Source organism: Pavona decussata, unplaced genomic scaffold, assembly GCF_977016875.1.
Source record: "Pavona decussata unplaced genomic scaffold, jaPavDecu1.1 SCAFFOLD_232, whole genome shotgun sequence".
Classification (NCBI taxonomy): domain Eukaryota; kingdom Metazoa; phylum Cnidaria; class Anthozoa; order Scleractinia; family Agariciidae; genus Pavona; species Pavona decussata.
In genome coordinates, this window is record NW_028145637.1 from 1,000,066 (window position 1) to 1,022,500 (window position 22,435).

Here is a 22,435-nt window from a genome sequence, read left to right on the forward strand (position 1 = left end):
AAAAGTTCTTTTAAACAATGTTTTTGTTTGCATAGACTGGGTGGCTGATACACTTTAAATGCGGGTTAATTAAATTCTTTCACTCTTTGGATGGATTTGACGGTTTACAGTCAGTATCAATAGCAAAGACCTATCTACTAATATGTACTGCAAATCTACAGATTCTCATAGTTAGTTTGTATACTCATCTTTGATCCGTCATAGAAGAAAACTTTATCCCGTGTTTTTAATTTCTGAGACCTTCTAACGGTTATGGTTCTCGTTTACTCAGTGAAGACTATTGAAATATAAAAAAATGAACGCGCTAGTGATTTTTTGGTTTATTAATCAATTTATTTCAACATGGATATTCTAATTCTTCCTGTCTACAAGGGCCAATACCGCGTTCAGAAAATTGATCGACGTCATTGTTTTCGGAATTTCACTGTCCGTGATCCTTCATTTCCCTTTCTGCAAAATTTCTCATTTATATTTTTCCTCGTTCGTCTTTCCTGGCGGTTTTCAATACCATCCTGTCATTAGCTCGGGATTGCCACGGTAAATCACGCCAACATAATTAAGACTGAATCAAAAAAGACAGCTTTGGCTTTGGTTGGAGTTCCATAATCCAAGGTGCCATGGAAGTTTATAACAAGCGACGTTTGATGTTCTTCTCCATCGCACAGATCGTGCTTTCAGTCATATTTTTTATACTTGGTATGGTGGACGGATTCGAAATTCGCTTTGGATATGTGAGTCTGTTGTTCACGCCATGCTGGATAGCAGCTCTGGTAAGTGGATTGATAAAAAAAAACCCATGAAGTCTGGTCCTATCTCTTTCCTTAGTGACGATATTCAACTGTGTCTCTTAATACGTGTATGGAATCCAAAAATGCGAAGTCATGCACATGAAGGATGTCTTCAAGTTTCATTGCGGAATAACAGTTTATTCAACATCTTTTTAAGATCTCAAATATTTATTGACTCAGTAGAACAATTGATTCATACGAACTTGGTCACGGCGCCCGTTCGCGATAGCTGGAGCTGAATTTTACCATGCATGTGAATTTCTCAGTTGCAGATAGTAAGGTCTAATTGATATGCATGAACTTTTTCCGGATGGTAAGCTTTTTTACAGATCATGCCATGCATCGCGCTTTACATGAAAGATGGGCTTTCCGGAAGTACCATTAATTTGATACCTATTCATGATTTGAAATATTTATTCACTAGAATGATTGTTTCATGTGATCTAGGTACATTAGCGATAGAGCTGAATTTACCAAATATGCGAATTCCTTATACTTCGTCAGTTGGTGAGGTGAAATTGATATGCATGAACGTTTTCCGCGTACATTGTGTATTTTAATGAGAAAGATGACGCAAATTTCAGGGTTCGAGAAACAAAACATCCTAGATGTGACACGACTAAGGCAGTGAGAGGGCCAATAACTAAATTCAACCAATCAAATCGCTCTTTTGCCGGTCCAATATTTTCTAAGTATTGGACCGAGTGATTCTGCGTTATGTCCCGCCGTCATCTTGAGATGCCTTCAGTTTTAAAATATAAAATTTAAAGTTTTTAAAAACCGTGTCGACCTCCGTCAGCAGTTCAGGTAACTCGTCAAGCTCAAACGCTCATGACAGGGCCTGTTAAAAGTGTTAAGGCGGGGGTAAGCCTGAAAGCCGTTTTCACGCCGCTTAAAATCGGGTTTAATGGAAATATCACGTTCGCATTTCAAGCAGCACAAAAACTTTCTGCTCGTAACACAAATAAATATTTTCGGGTGTTTTGTAAATTTTTTGGTGATTTTAGTTATAACTGGGAGGAGATAGTTCTTCTTAAAAGAGTAGTAAATTTTGTAGAAATAAGAAATATTTAAGATTTGATGTAGTTTAAAAATTAGAATTTGATATATGGACATCCAAATAGTCCCCTATCAACCTGGTGTGCTCTTGCGTCGGGGGCAACTGTCTGTTGATAGATTTTTTACTAAAAATATACAGTGGAACCCCGCCTTACGGCCACCTCGTTTTTACGGCAACTTTTTTTTGGCCGCTCGGCAAAATGACCATACAATTTCTCTCGCCGAAACACTGTGTATTCCTTGTTTGGTCAGGATTGTACTGGGAGAATATCGGCCCTCGATCTTTTTTGTACGGAACGAAAGTACCGTCAAGTCCTCGGGCCGATATTCTCCCAGTACGGCCCTCTTGCTTGCAGTTGTTATAATCATTGGTTTTCAACCGGCTTCATTTCGGTGGATATCTCTTCAGGCTGAACCTTTATCGCCTCAGAAATTTGATTAAGTCGAAAGAAATTCAGAAAATCTGCAGTTTTTATCAACAAAATTCGTAACACTGCAAAGCTCTTGTCGCAAAAGTTTCACTCAAGGCCGCCGCACACGTGAGGAAAGGGCTGAGCAAAATGCCTCTCGAGGCAGTTGTGAGTCACTTAAAGTGAGTTGCAGGGTGAGACAAGAAATGCTTAAGTCCTCTGGGATATATAACATAGACAATATATTTTTTTTTAAGGCGAACATTTTAACCTAGACGGATGTTATGCATACTTTCTGGTTCATCCATGTTAGAGTCCTAACATCACTGTATGCTTGAGTGCTCTGGGATATTTAACATACATAATATAATTTTTTTAGGCGAACATTATAAACCTAGGCGGATATTATATATCTTTAATGGTTCATTCAGGTTGAAGTCCTAGCATCACTGTATGCTTGAGTGCTCTGGGACATATAACATAAACAAAATAATTTTTTAGGCGAACATTACAAACCTAGGCGGATGTTATGCATCCTTTCTGGCTCATCCATGCTAGAGTTCTAGCATCACTGTATGCTTGAGTGCTCTGGGATATATAACATAAACAATATAACTTTTTTAGGCGAACATTATAAACCTAGGCGGATGTTATATATCCTTTCTGGTTCATCCAGGTTTAAGTCATAGCATCACTGTATGCTTGAGTGTTCTGGGGATATATAACATAAACAATATAATTTATCTTTTAAGAGGCACATTGTAAACCTAGGCGGATGTTATTATCTTTTCTGGTTCAGAGATTAAACTGATGAAAAAAGTTGTTCCAAGGAAAGATTAAGGAAAAAGTTGGGACTCTTTAAACAAAGTAATTTTATATAAATTCGCTACAAAGCTTGTTTGAGCCATAAAAAACTCCACATTCTAACAGCTTATGACTCTCCCACTTTGGAATCCCGTTTTCGGAAATTGAGACAGTTCGTTTTTCCGGTGTGTATAAAATAACGCCCAGACAGTCTAAAGTATTTAAATAGTATATTTTGTTTGTATAAGGTTATGGTACGTGTAACGATTTATTGGGACGATTTACACTGAGTTAATTTACACGTAATTTTATAGGACTGATTTGGCTTGATATGATTTAATCACGAAAGTTAGCGAGTTGACGAAAAGGACTCCTTAAATCGACCCGACTGATAAAAATGGCCAACAGTCTATCGCAGTGCAACAGACTTTATAAATGGGGCTGATTTTCGCCCTTTTGCAGTCCATTAAAAAGAAACGGCCAAAAAATCACCTCACAGAAAATGAACTCTGTCGGAATGCAGCAGAATTTATAAATCGGGAAAGATAGATTTAACCGCGGGCTTAATACCAGTAAAAATTAAACCAGGCTGACAAGTTGTAGCGATACACTGACATAGGAATGAGCAATCTAATCAGGCCCGTGAACGACTGCGCATGTTCTTTAGCTGAAGATTTTCCCGTATTCCCAAGGTTCTACAAGCTGATGTTGGACCGAGCGTGTCTTAGTACATGTTTGCGTCTTCTTTTCCTGTGGGACTAAAAATAATCACGATTCCGCCAAATAAACGTAGAGGTTTCATTGCAATTTAATCTAAATCTCAGAGAAAAGATTCCACAAGATTTTAGGAGAACATTATAAAAACAAACTTTTGGGTGTCCAAAGTTCATCGCTCAGCTCTCCCGGAGTAAGCTGTGGCAAAACATGTAATTTGGCTTTGCTCTTTGCACAGACGTCATAAGTTATAGAAATTTAATTTTAAAAAATCTCCCAAAGAAAGAACTTTCACGCGCACTTTCGCGTTGAATTGACGCCCCAAGCGTAACAGTAATGATCGCAAGAATGGATTATATTTCATTGGATTGCTCCAAGATATTCGACTTCCCGTGGATTTGCCTGGTATCTCCACGGGATGCCGAATTTTTTTTTTTTTTTTTTTTGGTTGTAAGAACCTCTGGCTCGTTATGGAGTATCAGAAAACGCAGTCTTATGCATACGAGCGAGCGAAACGAGAATTTATGAGCCTAGGCCAATATGAGTCAATAAACCAGTGATTCGAGGAAAGGTCTGGAGTCGTGGCATTCACAACATCATTTTCGTTTAGAAAGGGGGAAATGCGGGAAAAAGTCAACTGGTATCTTCGGAATAGTAAATTCGGGATAAAATTCCGTTTAGACATAATTGCCCAAGCTGAAATTTTCGGCCAAAACACTCGAACATATCAATCTAAATTAGCTTAGTTAGAGCGGCTCGTTGACGCGGCTTCGCCGGGACTGTCGCGGTACGGTCCCCATTTCACCCTCAGCTGCACCACTCGTTTTGGCCCGGCTTTCCCGCCCAACAAAACCACCAGCTACGCAGGTTACTAATCATATACTGGTATCATATGACGTAACCGCTCTGTTCACAAATGTCCCCGCTCACGAAACCATCACAATACTTGTTGAGAAAGCTTTCAGTGACAACTGGTTCAATGACACTTATGATCTAAACCTCACCAAAGACCAGCTTAGGGATCTGCTTGAGCTTGCAACTACAAACCAACTTTTTCAACTGAATGGCACGCTTTACGAGCAGGTAGAAGGCGTGGCTATGGGTTCTCCCCTGGGACCATTATCAACCAACACGTTCATGTGCTCTATTGAGGAAAAACTGGAAGAGAAAAATGAGCTCCCCTCTTTCTATAAGCGGTACGTGGACGATACCTTCACCATCATGCCTGACCTCAAAAAAGCTTATTTTCTAAACTGCGTACCGAAAATAACTTATTTATGCTCTAAACTCTGTAATCAAACATCAAACACAAGCAAATACACAATAATGAATTTATTGTTGTATTGGAGGAATAGGTCGAGCAGTACCATCAAATACGAACAACCTAACGACCTTTACAAAAAACCAAATAGAAGAAAAAACACAAAAAGAATATAATGTAAACAAGCTGTAACAAAAACTGCTTAAATCACACGCCAATATGCAAAGGAACGATAAGACGCGACTCAACTTTATCGTGAACATAGCCATCATTAGCTGAATCAGACTTCCACCTCCCGTGAACTTTAAAAAGCCTGTCCGGGAGATCCAGATTAGCCGCGGAAGTAGCCCCTCCGGACCTAAAGCTATGATTGCTAAACTTATGGGGGTCTAAGCCGATGGCTTCTAGCTTCTCCTTCAGAATTTTCCCCGCTCTGCTGGCGGTGAGAGGCTTAGAGGACAAAACATTGGTCTTCAAATGCTTGTCATATCGTAAGGATCTGAAAATATAATTCTGAGAAGATGACGGAATCCTGGCAGCTTCCAAGTACTTTATGAGATATAAATAAGGACAAGTAACATTCCCAGTCTTAGCGATATAGACCGAGGAACCCTCTCTATACTTGTCAGTCTTGCTGACTTCAATGAGAATCCTATAATAACGATCTTCGGTTACAATATTAGGTCTCCTAATGCTAAGAAGCTCTGAAATGCGGAAAAACCCAGCATAAGCAAGTAGACACATACAGACAAACCTGATGTCAAGTAAGTTACTACTTTCCCCATATTGCCGGTAAATTAGACCAAGGATCTCCGGGGTAATGGGCTCTGCTTTACTAACAGGTTTACGAGGAACGCGACGTGAAGCCTCAACAATAGACTGTACAATAAAAGTGTCACACGGATTACGATTATCAAAACCAGCTAATTTGTGCACCCAGTTAATAGCGTAGAAGACGTTTTGAATAGTGGAGCTACCTAAAGAACTCTCAAGTAAATAATGCAAATACAACGAAACTGTAACTGAAGTAGCTGGGAGAAAAGAAAACTCCCCAGAGCTAAGCAGACACCACGCCTTAAATTTACAAAATGATTGACAATAATTGATAACAGTGTTATCAGCTCTAGAATTAAAGACAGTGAGCCAAAACTTCTCACACAGTTGAACGCCATACGTCCGGCTGGCAGCTGCTTTAACATCTGAAGCAAAATTAGAAAAAATAAGAAAGTAAGAAAAATATAAAAAACATGTAACATAATAACAGAAACATAATATTGGGTCCAAGTGGTTCCACAAGCAGCAAAAAACATTGCCAATAAAAAAGGCCCAAGTGGCAAAATAAGGTTGGGTCGAAGTGGTCCCACAAGCAGCAAAAACATTGCCAAACAAAAAGGCCCAAGTGGCAAAATAAGGCATTCTTATAATTACCCAAAACGAAAACATCGGTACCCATAGGGATCTCGAAAAAAATCAGAGAAAATGGGAGACATGCCCTCATCTGAAAAAATCAGTGGCCAAAATGGAGCGGAAGGCCAATGTGGAACAACAAGTGTAGCACAACCGCCAAGTGCGACAATGTGATTAATGACCCGGGGAATGAGAAAAAAAAGGTGAAACAAGCCAATTATTTTCCCCCGCCCAAGAAACAGAAAAGGCATCAACCGCCTCTGTTCCAGGGCACCAAAACCTGCTGTTGAAGCGGGGTAACTGGGTATTTTCGTGATTTGCAAAACGGTCTACTGAGTGAGGACCCCATTTCTCCTCAGCCAAAAGGAAATAGTCCCTGTTTACCCGCCAATCATCATAATCCACAATTCTACTAAGAAAATCAGCTCTGTCATTAGCCGATCTCGGGATCCATTCAACTTCCAATGTGATGCAATTTTGCAAGCACATACTAAAAATGCGCAAGGCTAAAAGAGAAGAAGCCCCCTATTATCAACAATCAATGCGTGGTCTACAAATTTGTGATGTGATCTGTGCGACGCATATTATGTCGGGTACACCGCCCGTCATTTACACCAGCGCATTAACGAACACAGGTATTCTGCAATCGGGAGGCACCTTGAGCAACACAGCCTATCGAAGGCTGATTTAGTCGACAAGCAATTCTATGTCCTAAAGAAATGCTTATCAAAGTTCGATTGCCTAATCTTTGAGATGTTATTCATTAAAGAATTGAACTCTGAGTTAAATACTCAGAAAGACTCTTTTCGCGCCAAACTCTTTACATGACTCTGCGTGCGAATACTTTATTATAATCACATATTTTCCTTTTTGCTTGTGTCTCTTAGGAATTCTTTTACATTTATATTCGTTTTCACTCAACTCATCGTTGACTTCATAATGACGTTAAGCAAACGTCGAAACGTCGTCGCTTTTTAAACTTTTAACCAAGATGGTTTTAAATTTTTTAAACTCTTCAACATTATTGCAATTTTTTATAGTTAAATTGTTCAACAAATCTCTTCTTCTTCGTCTCTTTTTTTCTTGATTTATTATGCGATTTGTGTTTGTTAATTGTTGATTGTTGTTTTTTTGTTTCTTAAACAGTCATTGCCTGTCGGTGTGATGGGACTTGTCTTGGCTTATCGTCGCACACCCTCCTCACTTCTGGTAAGACCTAATCAGGTCGAATACATAAGGCCTCTTTCTGTTATGGGTCTTTATTTTGCTTCCAGTCACTGTGGGATGAATAAAAATGACAAAGGCACGGTGCACTTGTGCTTATCTTGTAAGATAAATGGTATAAATTGGAAAGTAAAGTTCCTGCACTAATTTTGAGCATTCACAATTTTCTACTGTATTAGCAAAACCGCCAAATTGTGTGACGTTTTCCTAAATTTATCTGAAAACAATTTAATTGTTACGACAATTAGTTTTTCACGAGACATGACATTTCCATGGTACGTATATGTATAAAAAGACTTAAACTTAAATCTTTTTACGAAATTTTCAGTTAACTAACCAGTTGTGATAAATCTTAATTTCATTGTTGTTACTTTTACATTTTTATACCATTTTAGCATTTTGTTATTTGTTTTTATAATTAATATTATTAATATTATTATTATTATTATTATTATTATTATTATTATAAGTAGTAGTAGTAGTAGTAGTAGTAGTAGTAGTAGTAGTAGTAGTAGTAGTAGTAGTAGTAGTAGTAGTAGTAGTAGTAGTAGTAGTAGTAGTAATAACTTTTATTCGATTTGATTTGATGTTTTTTTGGTGGGGGAGGGAGGGTCAAGTTGAGGTTTTAGTGAGAATCGTGAAATTCAAGATGGTGGATCCAAGATGGCGCGACTTTAAAGAACCATGGCGCAATTTCTGCCGTTTTGCGAACGCCAGAGGGAACAGTTAACAATTTTAATGCTCTGCAAGAAGTTAAGAAGGCGGATTCGGACACCCCACTTATTGAATAAGAAACAATTAAGCAAGAACAAGGTTTCCCCACCCGGAAATGTTATACTGTATTCTAATTCTAATGCCACTGAAAAAAACCGGAGACAAACAGCGCCTGATTGCACTCTTTTGCATTGTGATGTGCTAATACATTCGCCTAAAACTAAGATTTTGCGATTGTTACGTTGCTGTTACCGCAAACATTTTCATCAGCTAATTTGCCATCTTAAATAAAAAAAAACCAGTCATTTTCAAACACTGTGTCCCATGTTTGTGACATGGTATACACATCTGCTTTCCTATTTTATTTGGGTTGATTATTACTAAATATCCAGAGAAGTTATAATTAAACTCCCTATTATTGTTTTTGTCTCAGGTAACCGCTACTTGGTCAGTCAGCGTGGCGTGCATCCTGTTCTCAGCAATGACCGTATACATTTATCATCACTGGGGCAGTCATATGCTATTGTTTTACAAACACGTGAGTGCGCGATCATTCGAGTCACAAAATATATTCTTCGTTAAGAAAGAAACAAAACTGGAATACACTGACGAGGAAAAGAACGCTCTGGCTGTGTTCATATTGATGGTCATCTTCTCAATCATTGAAATCATCCTCGCTGCTGCTATCGCCAAAACCAGTGGTGCAAGTCACGAGACTCCTCAAACGCTCAAGCCGTTTCCAATGTACTACATGTATAACCAGGTATTTGTTTGAGAAAAAATACTGTAGGACAAAAAAATTATATATAATGCAACAATTAAGCTGCAATATAAAGTATGATTCAATTACTCGAAACTATTTACATTTTTGCAAACAACTTTTACTGAGGTACAGAGTGTATTGCCTTACAATTGTTGTATCAAGCGTGCGTTGTCCAGCTGGGTATTCCATATCTCGTTTGACTTACAGTTCAGTCTTCAAATGGTAATTACACCAAATATACTCTGTAGTTTCATTTCATTTAAAACAGGAACTATACAGTTCTCAGGGATCTGCAGTCGGATAGGTTCAGGGTAGATTATGCATGCACCTAGAGTTAAATAATAAATGAAACATTTCTGATTCTTAGTAGTGCTCATAAAAAAGTTGCCATAATAAATTTTTCGTCTCGGGGAATATTCAGCAATATTTACTGAGCCTTCGGCAAATAATTGTTTTATTATAATTACTCAGGTGATTATCAGAGAAAAACAAGAACCGTCCGAAAAATGTCAAATTTGTTTGTTTGTTTGTTTGCTAAATTGTCGCGCGTCAATGAACAGAGATGCGCAGTCTGCCGATCATGTGCTCAAGCGAAATCACATGGAAAATAAATAAACTGCTCATGCCTCAAGCAGAATATCAGTATTCTTAAATGTTTCGTTTCAATAACACAGAGCATTGACTTCTTCAGTGAATGTATGTTAGATTTCTCCGTCCTGTTTACCAAAAATAGATCTAGATGAACAAGGCTGTTTTGTGTGAAATTCGTGGATGACGTGTGTTAACACTTTGTCGCACAATTTCTTGTTGATGGCTTCACCGGTTATTGACGGACTTTTATAAATTACCCTCGGAGATAAGCTGCTTCAGGTAGTTCTTTATTGGCTTCACTAAACAAGACCAAGAAAAAAAAACGAAATCGATGCGATAAATAACGTTTCAAACGAGTCGAAAACGAGAACTCGACTCAACTGACTTAAGTTATGCAAAACCTAGCTTAAGAAATGAAAAGGTGACGAAGAAACTAATTACATACTAAATGAGGCGGTAAAGCTTGAATATGCGAAAGTATACAAAAGCAAACTAAGTGTTCCGAAATATAAACGGAAAAATAGACCATAATGAGGCAGAAAAGTGCGGACGCGAAGCTTAACGAAACAAAGGTTGCAGATTACTATTATTGGTCCAGTTGTCCCAGATGGAAAGTTTTGTTGTGATCTTCAGAAGGTGGCCGAGAGCCGCTCGAACCATCGCAACAAACTATAGTTTTCTTATAAACTGCCGTCTTTTCTCCCTGTTTCTCCTCACTGAAACATAAACCTTAGAGAGACATTTATTCATCTCTTTTACTTCCATGCCTTCAAATTCTGTCTTAATTTCGCTTTGTTGGTGAAATCATTCAGTTAAATGAAGAAAATTTTGCGCGAATTTCATTTGTTGTTTTCATTTTTTACCTTTATGTATTGTTATCGACATGGACAACATTTCCACTGCAATTTACAAGGCTTTTTTTATTACAATTAGCAAAAATTTCATATCTTGCTAAAGTTCATAAGTGTCACCCCAGACTTAGCTGCATCTTAAGTGCTTTTCGGAATTGCATTTTCTTCCATCGTATAATGCTTCTTCCTCAGAAACATCAACAAATCGCTAAACGGCCATTTTGAATATCAGTGCTCCGCTACGATCACCTTGCGTGAGGTGATTATAGCAGGATGTGACGCAACCCCCGATCAATGAGATCAACAGAATCTCTATAACTTGCCTGAGTAATTATACTTAAGTTTAATACCTAAAAAAAATTGTCTTCTATTCCAACACAGGCAGGGCAGGAAGGTGGACAAACCATATGCGCAAACACAGGTGTGCCACAAATGCACAACGTGACAGCTGGCGATCAGCGAGTCTTGATGCATTTGTAAACATGTCATCGCTGAGGTCACATTATGCAGCCCATGTATAAAGTCAGCTAATGATAGATAATCTTATACAGCGAGGGAGATTTAAATGTGTTGTTTTCACTTTATTTGTAGTTGTTAGTATTTTTTTTGTTTCGATCTTGTTTTAAAAGTGGTAACCGTTGTATTCCTAAAAAGAGGAATGTGAATATAAATCTGTTCGCATGAGGAAATGAATTTAATTGGTGACGAAGCAAATTAGCATTTTGGCGGTTTATTGTATACTGCACCCATGTAAACCCATTCATTCCAAACGCTGAAATATTACGTTAAAAAATGCAATCTATTAGTTGTCTTTTGACGGTTACACTTTCATAATATAAGCTTGGTACTTCTGCTTTATACCTTTGTTAATGGTTGACAATTTTCTTTGCACGGCGGTTAATATTTAAGGTGGCTGGAACATGTTTCCATCATTTTCCAGCACTTAAACTTTGACGGATTGCCACTCTTTATCAGTTGATGCAGTAGTGGTATCTACCAAATACCCAAACATGAGTGAAGAAGTTATGGTTGATGGGTTATCATAACTACGGTGTAACCTGTTAAAACGCCCCTAATTTTACTTTTGGAGTGGTTATAACTTAAAAAACGAGCTCGATGACCCCCATTTTTTTTATTTTGGAACTGTAATTAGTATGTTTAGGTACACCTTTTGTACCTTTAAAAGATATATAGGGAAGGAGCTCGCAGCTACCAGTTAGAAAATTTGTGGTAGTGTGTATTGTTGTATCACCCTGTTAAAATCGGATCATTGCTCAAGAAACAGAATACTCCTGTGAGAATTGTAACCGCTCGTAATCACCGCAAGAGGTTTATGCTCGAAAAAAATATTTTGGAACTTTAATTGATATGTTTAGGTACACCTTTTCACACAGTTAAAAAATATATAGGAAAGGGGGTCAGAGCTACCTGCCATAAATAACAGATTTCCCCTGTGAAAATTGTAAACGCTCAAGATCACCGCAAGAGGTTAATGCTCGAAAAAATCAAAGCGGTCTATTGGTTACCTGTCCTTTTGGAAAGGGATGTCAACAAGGCCACTAACAGGGTTTATAGTATTGTGCACAAATAATAGACCATATTCGTATTCTCGGTATTGAACTGGATCGAGCTTGCAATGGAGGCTCTTGCGGGGGAATATATTAGAAACTTTTTGCAAGTGAAAAGATTTCCCTGCATAAGCCTCGTATGCAAGCTAGTTCCAGTTCAATACCGAGAATACGAATACAGTCTATTTCAGGAGAGATTTCCTGTAAGGCGAGTTAGAACATCGTCAGGAGACCCTTTCGTTATTTATTTAATACCTGTTTATGCAACTCTTCACATATTGTATGATAGTACGGGGTATAGCTCCATATACCAAGTATTGAGCCAAATCGAAAGGTCAGTAAAAAGCACTCAGATATGGACTTCATTCAACATCCTGCACTAATCCAGCAGATTATTAATGAAAGTGATGTAAAGTTATGGAACAATGATACGGGCACTCCTTTGAATCCACTTCGTAACCTTCTCCTTGAATATAGGAGCCGTGCTCTTCATAACACTCATAACACCCACTCTACAAAATGGGAAAACTAGCCACTAACGGAAACTGAAAATATTAAGACGCACGCCCAGTCGTTTGTTAGGACAAGCACTGAGGCATCTTTGTACCATCCAATATGATGCAATGGTCAGATCAGAATTCGTATGTTGATTGGTCTAAAGGAATTTGCTATTTTGGTGTAGGCGAAACGGCGAAGTCATTGACGACCCAAAAAAAAGCCGTAGGAGGAGTGCCCCTTCGTAAATATTTTGCTTACATTAAAAAAATTGACAGATTTATAGCAAACCTCTAGACTTGATAGCCTGGCATTGGCCCACGGCTGCCTCTTAAGCCTTTCTTTTGCTCGGTTGGGCCTCTTCAAACAAACTTTTGACAGAGATAGCTGACATACTACCCGGTCTCCTACGGCTAAGTTATAGTTGTGTAGTATTTTGCATTAAATATTTTTTGGTTAAATGTTAAAAATGCTGAATAAAAAGAATACATTACTAAAAACTAATATGGCAACTAATCATTTAGTTCGTGTTCTCTATTTTTCTCTATCTGGATCAACCGTTTCAACCAAACACAGTTTTGGAAGATCTGGTTGCGGACCCGAAAATTTGTTTAAATACTTTAAGGAAAGTTCTTCAGAGTTTTTTCTTTGAGAGCTCAAAGGTGATTTTTATTTTACTAAATCAATTAAGATTTTCAGGAACTATTAGGTTTTACTGTGCTATACTTCACTTTAAAAGACGCTTGGAAGTTTTTTAGTGAAAGTAACATTATTTAGTAAACTCACAGACCAACAAAAAGTTATAAGCTTTGAGCTCTCAACAGGGTTAACCCCCTCCCCCTTCCTTCGGTAACTTCCTGGACCAATGTCGTCATTTCAGGTGACAAGCAAGTCATTTATTCCTCACAGCTAGCCGCCCACTTAGATTCTTCGATATCTCGAAGTACCAAAATCTTTCAAAGTTTAATGAAACCAATAAATAATACTCAAAATGGTGTACAAAAATGTCAAAGTTACGAGAACAAACTTAAAATTTCTCCCAAAAACGTAACAAATCCAATTTCAGTCATGTCCAATACAGATAAACTGATACGGTCTGAAAAAACAGCCTCGCGATCCGTACGGTTTAAAAGAACGTAAAGGCAATTTTCGGTCCGTATACGGTCGGGATATTACATCTCATAACCGGGGAATTCGAAACATGATCTGTAACTGTAAGAATTTTTATTTTTCTTGATTTTGATTTAATTGGAGGAGTGAGAGGGCGCCGTTTCCAGTGTAATTAACTTTGCATTTCACGATGATTCTTAGCACATTAGAAAAGTGTTTTTTGTCATCTGGACGTAACATTTGGATTCCGCGGTATAAATCCCGAGGTATCCAATCGATGGAAGCCGATGATCGGAAATTCAATCGATCAATCGATATCAATCGATAAAATTAGTTAATTGGTATCGATTGGTATCGGCCAATCAATGACCAATCGATAACCACACAAAAACCGTTCATTGATTGCTATCGATTGGCTCAGCAACCTTGAACAGACGTTACGCACGCTACCTGTCCGATCATCCGCCATTTTTAGGAACCCCTGGGGACGAAATTGGTTAAACAAATTCCGACCCAGTCTTCTCAACGAAAAGAATATACCCCGTTGCACGTGTACTCGAATTACCCACTTGCCCGTCATTGCCTTTGCGTGTCATAATGTCTACGCAAGACGTCCGGGTAGAAGCTTTACTGAATATAAGGTGCATCGTCAAAGACTTTCATGTTTGCCGTTTTGAGGTGAACGTCGGTGAAGTGTTCACTGCAAACATGAAGAGGTGACAACGCGGAAACGCGTTTAAAGTTGTGAACCATCGTAGAGAGCTCGGCCACCTACAGTCCGAGCTTGTGGATCCTCTTTGGCCACTACATGCAGATATTTCTGTGTTAGTGAATTATTAATAAAAATTAATAAAAAAAAAATAAAATAAAATAAAAAACTGTAACAAACAATCCGGGCAAACAAATATGAAATTCACTTCGAAACACATACATGTACGGTTCTCATTATATGGACGGGGTCGGACGTACGTTAAAGAGAAAGAAGTGAGTATTGTTCTCCTGTTTACATTAAAATGAAATGTGTTTACAACTGCGTACAAAGTTGTGTTCTTTATGCGTCGATTCCAGTTTCGTCAATCTGCAACCAATCGATACCAATTTATCTATCGATTGGTATTGATAATCGATACCAATCGATAACCACACGAATCTTTGCCATCGATTGGTCATCGATTATCAATATCAATCGATTAATTGATATCAATTGGTATCGATTGATATCGATTGTCATCGATTATCGATTCCATCGATTGGGCACTCCGGGTTTAAATTTCTGTAACGATCACAAGTCTGTTCTTCGGTCTTATGAGCAGCTTTGAGAGGAAAAAAAATTTCACCCAGGGGTCCAGGTGTCATCGTACGCCTGGAAATGTAACATGAAACAGCCACAGAGTATTATAGTCACGCAGTTTCATCTTGCGTTTTCGAGACAAATTCGTGCCTTGCGACGCGCAGTGTTTTCCGGAGTGGTATTGTATGATTTTCCACGGTCAACTCCCGATTTTGCCATTGGTTTTCCTTCATTTTCATAACATTAATCCCAGCCCAGACTTTCACAAAGGTATGGAATTTTTTGTATTTATCGATAATTGCGGCAGGCAGCAATTTAATTTATTGAATAACAACAGACCACCTCCTCTGCTCGAGGATTGACCTTTTACACAAGCACATTCGACTTGGTAAGTTATATCTACCATAAAGCCGAGAAAAATAGTTCTTGGGTCATTCGTTTTTGTTTTCTTCACCTGGGAAGGCAATGCTCAAATAAATTGACGCCAGCTTCGTTAAAATAATGTACTTCTGAAATTGAGTTGTATTGGTGTGAATTATCCCAGCTCCGCTCAGCATTTAATGCAAGTATCACAAGATTGAAATCTCGAAAAGCAACGTATACGTCTAGGAATTAGTAAGAACGATATTTTGCAAAGATGTACCTCATCAGACCATTGCGAAGAGTCGAAGTCTTGTTGAATCATTGTAAGTATGGCGGGAAACTGATCGAAACTCGTGCGTATTCGTTATGGATTCACGATCATATGTATAAAAGCAAGGTAAGGCATTGGTAGTGAAATTTGTAAATAGGCTATATCAATTTTAAGATTCTGTTTTTGGAACTTATTATATTGCATAGCTTGGCTCTTAGTCATTTATTTACTGCACTGTTTTTTTCTACCGCCAGATTAATTCAACCACCACCGCGAGACATTAATCCTGTTCTGCTTTACTTGGGTAGTCAGTTTTTATTTAACTGTTGTTATCTGTCGAGCACTGCCAGACTGTTTTACTCGGGTAGTCAGTTCTTTATTAAGCTGTTGTTATGTGTCGAGCAGAACATTAACCTAACCAGTCGCGCTATCAACACTAACTTAGGTTCTGCTTTAGCTTGTCGAGCAGAATGCTCTGTTTGCACTAATTAATATCGCAATGACCAATTCTGCTCTATTTGGGTAGTCAGCTTTCTTTTCAGTGTGCTGTTGTTACCTGTCGGGCAGGATATTGATCTAGCTTACTGCAATACTCTGCTTTAGCTTTGAAGTTAGCTGCGCATAGCTGATTTGTCGAGTACAAATTTAGTATACAGTAACACTGCTTTGTAGTTCCAATTATAACTCTTTGTGAGAGGAATACTAACCTCGCCCTCCAGTGTATCAACAGTTCCTTTTTCTTCCATTTTAGGGACGTCCGAATGCAACACGCGGAGACGATTTCATGCTTTGTGTCATCAATGTACAATTGTATCACTGTTTTGTGGAAATAAGACTCAGAATTTTGTTTAACGTACAACGTTCACAAAAACACAGTGTCTAGCTCGGATTGGTCCTGCTGTTGGCACAAACACTTACGCTTTTAGATTTGGCTTCCAGGTTCTTTTTCTTCAATTCCTAGGTTACATACAAGTTGTAAACGACGCTCCACGTGCACCACTCATCCGTTCTCTTGTTTCAGCTTCAATGGATTTCCTCGTACCTTCCCATCCTTTCCGAAAACGCCAGTCCATGACTCTCACAAGCTTCCACAGTGCCCGATCTTTCGTTTCACCTTTCAGCATCACCACCATTCCTGTCTTTGGTACATTCCACTCTTTCCTCTTCGAATGACTTTTCCGTATCCAGCATGGCGCCCTTCACAGCGATACTTGAATTCTCGAGGGTCTTGTCAGTTTCTCTCTCAAATCTTCTCTTGGGCCAACAATAAATCCGCTCTTATGTTGCTGAGTTAGTGTATCCGCGATCTCTTTAACGAAGTAGGTCGCCTTTTTTAACTCCTTAGTGTAATTCTGCTCGGCAATCTCCACCATGTTTACAATGTTTTGAGTTTCCCTTCGACCCCCGATTGTCGTGTTCGTAAGTTCCCTTCCAAATCTCTCGAAGCTTCAGATTCGTTAGGATCTAGTCCTGGCAGGATCGCCACTTTTGGTGTGGGAAAAGTTCCTCCTGCATGTGTCCAATAACACATGAAAAAATTCTCACAAAGGTTTAATTTCCCCTTTAACAACGCGCCTCAGTTTCCCGCATACATGTATACTTCAAAACGAGGCGCCACGCAATCCATGTAACAAAACATTACGAACAATGCACAAAAGTGCTCACAAAATAATTTACTTAGTCAAAAAACTACAACGATAAAATTTTATGGCAAAGGAGAACATAATATAGAAATTGACTAATAAAACATTTAACGCCAAGCTCCTACAATACGGTATTGCAGGTCCTTAGAATTCAATGACCTGCAAGCTATTCGTCACTCTAGTATAGTCGTTTTCTTCTATGCAAAAGGACCAACTGAAAGAGGCCAAGACAGGACTTAGTACAGGGTGACCGCGACTGCTTAATAGAGGTGACCACCTGACAGAGGTCCAAATTGCACAGTAGTTATGAGAAGTAATTTTCGGGACTGACAACTGACCGCTTAAAAGTGGGTGACCGCTTGACACGGTGCTTTTTACAGGTTTGATTGTAAAAAGACGTTTCTTTTCTTGTTCGAAATTTAACGCGAAAAATCCCGACATAAAACGGTTGGTCCCAATAAAACAAAAACAAAAAGGACACGTCCTAAAAGTGTCGAGAACGATCACTAATTTCTATAGATGATTTGGGTCACGTTATTTTGTCCGCGCTGTTGAGGTTACAATAATGAGAAAAGGGTATCTACCACTTTCAGTGTCATTTTGGAGAGCTTTAAAGTTCTTTAAAACAATACTTTTGTTTGCAAAGACTGGGTGGCTGATACACTGTAAATGCGGGTTAATTAAGTTCTTTCACTCTTTTTTCTTATGTGACGGTTTACAGTCAATATCAATAGCAAAGACCTATCTTCTAATGTGCACTGCAAATCTACAGATTCTCATAGATAGTTTATATAATAATCTTTGAATCCGTCATAAGAAGAGAACTTTATCCTGTGTTTCTAATTTTTGAGACCTTAACGGTTATGGTTCTCATTTATCCAGTGATTATTGATTTATCAATTTATTTAAAGATGGATATCCTGACTCTGCTTGTCTTCGGGGGCCAATACCGCGCCCAGAAAATTGATCGCGAACCTTCATTTCCCATTCCGCAAATTTCTCATCTACATTTGTCCTCATTCGTCATTCTTTGATTCTCATAGATAGTTTATATACTCATTTTTGCATCCGTGATAAGAAGGGAACTTCATCTTGCGTTTTCAATTTCTGAGACCCTAACGGTTATGATTCTCATTTATCCAGTGAAGACCCGATTGAAACATAGGAAGATTAATGCGCTAGTGATTGTTTGATTAATTGATTGATTATTAATTTATCAATTTATTTAAAGATGGATATCCTGACTCTGCTTGTCTTCGGGGGCCAATACCGCGCCCAGAAAATTGATCGCGAACCTTCATTTCCCATTCCGCAAATTTCTCATCTACATTTGTCCTCGTTCGTCATTCCTTGCGGTTTTAAATAGCATCCTATCATTAGCGCGGGATTACTACGGTAAATCACATCAACATATTAGACTCTGGATCAAAAAAGACAGCTTTGGCTTCGTTTGGAGTTCCACAATCCGAGGTGCCATGGAAGTTTATAACAAGCGACTTTTGATGATCTTCTCCATTGCCCAGTTCGTGCTCTCTGTCATATTTTTTACACTTGGTGTGGTGGACGGATTTCAAATTCGCTTTGGATTAGTGAGTTTGTTGTTCACGCCATGCTGGATAGCAGCTCTGGTAAGTGCATTGATCAGAAAACCCATGAAGTCTCGTGTTTTGTCTGGTCCTCTCTCTTTCCTTAGTGACTATTTTCAACTGTGTCACTTAATACGTGTATGGCATCCAAAGATGCGAAGTCATTCACATGAAAGATGTCTTCTAGTTTCTTTGCGGAATTACCGTTTATTCAACACCTTCTAATGATTTCAAATATTTATTGACTAGAACGTATGATTCATATGAATTCGGTCACGGCGCCCGTTCGCGATAGACCTGAATTTTACCATGCATGCATGAATTTCTCAGTTGCAGATCGTAAGGTCTGCAGATCTGCAGGAACGCTTTTCGGATGGCAAGCTTTTTTACAGATCATGCCATGTATCACGCTTTACATGAAACATGTGCTTTGCGGAAGTACCTTTAATTTGACACCTGTTCATGGTTTGAAATATTTACTCACTAGAATGATTGTTTCATGTGAACTAGGTACATTAGCGATAGAGCTGAATTTACCACTCATATTAATTCCTTATACTTCGACAGTTGGTGAGGTGAGATTGATATGCATGAACGCTTTCCGCATACATGGCATCAACTATAAACGGCATTTTAATGAGAAAGATGACGCAAATTTCAGGATTCGAGAAATAAAACATTTTAGTACACGGCTTAGGCAGTGAGAGGGCCAATAACTTAAATCAACCAATCAAATCGCTCTATTGCCGCTCCAATATGGTGTTGCTTCTGAACAACATCTCATTTCTACCGGTGTACCTCAAGGATCAGTATTAGGATCTTTATTATTTTATCATATTTATCAATGATTTCCCCCCGTCCTCTACATATTTTTCAACAAGACTATATGCAGATGACACATCGTTGACAGCTTCTGGAAGTGAACTTGCCGTATTATTAAATGAAATGAACTGTCATGTGCCAGCTGTCTATAAATGGTTATGTAGTAATAAATTATTAACTTTAAATCTGACTAAGACTAAATATCTTATTTTCATACCTCGTCAAAAGGAAAATTATAATTTGTACCAGATTTTAACTATAGCACATGTTTGTTTACAAAGCAATCTTATTGCATCGAATACCTTGGCATTTATATCGATAGTCACCTTGTTTGGCATGACCATATCGATTTTATTTGTAGACTTTGTAGCAAAATCAGTAAAAACCTAAATATCATGGTTAAGCTTAAGCAATATGTATCAACTGCATCGCTTATTAGTATTTATTATTCTCTTATTATCCCTTTATTTCTTATGGCTGTACACTCTGGGGTAACAATTACAGCGCGCCTCTCTCTCAAATTGTAAAACTACAAAACAAGGCAGTTCGCATAATTAACCCTCACTATCTATCTTTAGGCTTAACGAAAATTTCCTGATATTGTTAAGCTAAACACGTGTTTGCTTTTTTATGATCATTTTAATAGCGACAAATTTGCTACTTTACCTGTTTCACTAGTATCTGAACTACATAATTATAATAACCGCATTGCATCTTCCAATCAACTTTTCATAACTTCTTACAGAACAAATCTAAGGAGATTTTGTCCAACCAAAATAGGAAAAATGTTTTGGAACAACATTCCTCAGACAGATAAGGACAAACCTACTAAAAGAATGTTAGGAAAATAACTCTATAAATACTACCTAGCTCAATATTGATGATACATTCCTTGCTCATTATTAATGATACTTTACTCCAATTATTTTCGTTTCTCTTTGTTTTTTGTTTCCTTTTGCTATATCTTTCTTACTTTTTCTATTTTACTTAGTTACTTTTCTTATCAATTTACTTCCTTTAAAGCGGCACAGTATTAGTTTTACAAGAGGTGCCCCTCTACTCTCCTCCCCCTATTTGAATTGTATTTTGTGTTTTTGAATTGAATTTGAATTGTATTTTTGAGCTGCGTATTATATTCTATGTTTTAATACTATATTAATAATATATTTTGCGCTTATTTAACAGTAAAAGTAGAGAGTACAAATGAAAATTTTCGAATGTCAGTATTTTCGAAGTATTGGACGGAATGATTCCGCGTTATGTCCCGCTTTATAATTTAAAATCAAGATGGCGGACGATGCAAGTTTTTATCAGACGCTGTTTCTGCTGCTGGCTTTTCAATCATTCACTGAGAAAAATGCCAACTTTCCCGAAAACTAAGTGATGTAGTTAAGCGGACACAAAAAGTATTTTAAAAGGCGCATATAATTGGGCTTCTTTTAGCCACCAACGTCACATGACGGATGCACTGAGCGGAAGAAACGAGTCAAAAACTGAAAGCTCAGCAATATAAATTTTGATGATTCCTACGATATCGTCAACTTGAAGTTCCTTCAGCGTTTAAAATGCAGAACGTGTCGACCTCCGTCAGCAATTCAGGTTACTCGTGAAGCTCAAACGCTCATGACAGGGCCTGTTAAAAGTGTTAATAAATAAGCTCCATTTAAGCGACCAAGAAGGCTCATCATTGAAAGCGACTAAGAAGATTGAATTATATATTTCTCCCTCTCCTCGTGTGTTTGTTGACTGCTTCTTCCCACTGATCAACCTTTCAACTCCGATTTTGCCATTTACTTGAATTTTCGATATGCCAGAGTTAAATTTTCTTGGTGTTAAAACCCACAAAGCTTAGCTGCACACTTTGTCAAACTTTTCTTTCCTTGTTGAGAGACTCTTGTGTAATCAAAGGTTTTTACTTTGAGAGAAGTGAGTTGACTGAAAAAAGAAATTTTTTTTGGCAGTTTTGAGTTTCTGTCACGATTGATAGATATTTTACTAAAAAATATAATCTGATTGGTTCTATTAAAAGTAAGTCAAACTGATTTCTGCACTGTAATGGCTTATCTTAACTTTTATTTTGAAAAATCTTTTTTCTCGCCGAAACGCTTTGTAGACCTTGCTTCCTCGGGACCGAACTGGGAGAATATCGGCCCTTGGGCTTTTTTGTACGAACCGAAAGTACTGTCAAGACTTCGGGCCGATATTCTTCCAGTACGGCCCCCTTGCTTGCAGTTCTTATAATCAGTGGTTTCCAACGGGCTTCATTTCGGTGGATATCTCTTAAGGCAACCTTGATCGCCTCAGAAATTCGATTTAGTTGAAAGAAATTCAGAAGTACAAAATTCGTAACACTGGAAAACTTATTCTTGTCGCAAAAGTTTCATTTAAGGCCGCCGCACACGTGAGGAAAGGGCTGAGCAAAATGCCTCTCGAGGCAGTTGTGAGTCGATCAAAGTGAGTTGAAGTGTGTGACAAGAAAGGCTTTTATCAGAAAACGCAGTCTCATGCATACGAGCGAGCGTGAAGAGAATTTGTGAAGCGTGGGCCAATTGAGTCAATAAACCAGGGATTAACTCGAACATATCAATCTAAAAAAAAACTTGTTTAGAGTGGTTTTCAAATGAGTGCCGCGAGTAATTGCACCTTTGCTTTGGTTTAGCTTTACTATGCACTGAGATTGGTAATGCAAAATTTTGCGTC

At 38.2% G+C, this 22,435-nt stretch overlaps 2 protein-coding genes across 3 annotated transcripts in view; both read left to right on the top strand.

Moving 5' to 3' along the window:
- Nucleotides 1–586: 586 nt before the first annotated feature.
- On the top strand, nt 587–11,454 carry LOC146458648 (uncharacterized). The gene is made up of 4 exons (XM_085090539.1): nt 587–770; nt 7,590–7,652; nt 8,815–9,144; nt 10,968–11,454. Exons 1-4 carry the CDS (start codon nt 618–620, stop codon nt 11,064–11,066), a joined length of 645 nt encoding a protein of 214 aa, XP_084946665.1. The 5' UTR covers nt 587–617; the 3' UTR covers nt 11,067–11,454.
- A 7,276-nt stretch (nt 11,455–18,730) lies between these two features.
- Nucleotides 18,731–22,435, top strand: part of LOC146458649 (uncharacterized) — a 59,995-nt gene continuing 56,290 nt past the window's right edge. For both annotated transcript variants that reach the window (XR_014858167.1, XM_085090540.1), the window contains exon 1: nt 18,731–18,955. Coding sequence is in view for 1 of the 2 variants with exons in the window: in XM_085090540.1 (XP_084946666.1) it covers nt 18,803–18,955 (153 nt within the window). In the remaining variant the exon portion in view is untranslated. The remainder of the gene's footprint in view (nt 18,956–22,435) is intronic.

What these genes read in the sequence shown, in the direction of transcription:
- LOC146458648 (XM_085090539.1), top strand. Translation starts at nt 618, where the DNA reads ATGGAAGTTTATAACAAGCGACGTTTGATGTTCTTCTCCATCGCACAG. An exon ending in CATGCTGGATAGCAGCTCTG is followed by an intron (nt 771 to 7,589) that starts GTAAGTGGATTG and finishes TTTCTTAAACAG; the next exon opens with TCATTGCCTGTCGGTGTGAT. An exon ending in TGTACTACATGTATAACCAG is followed by an intron (nt 9,145 to 10,967) that starts GTATTTGTTTGA and finishes ATTCCAACACAG; the next exon opens with GCAGGGCAGGAAGGTGGACA.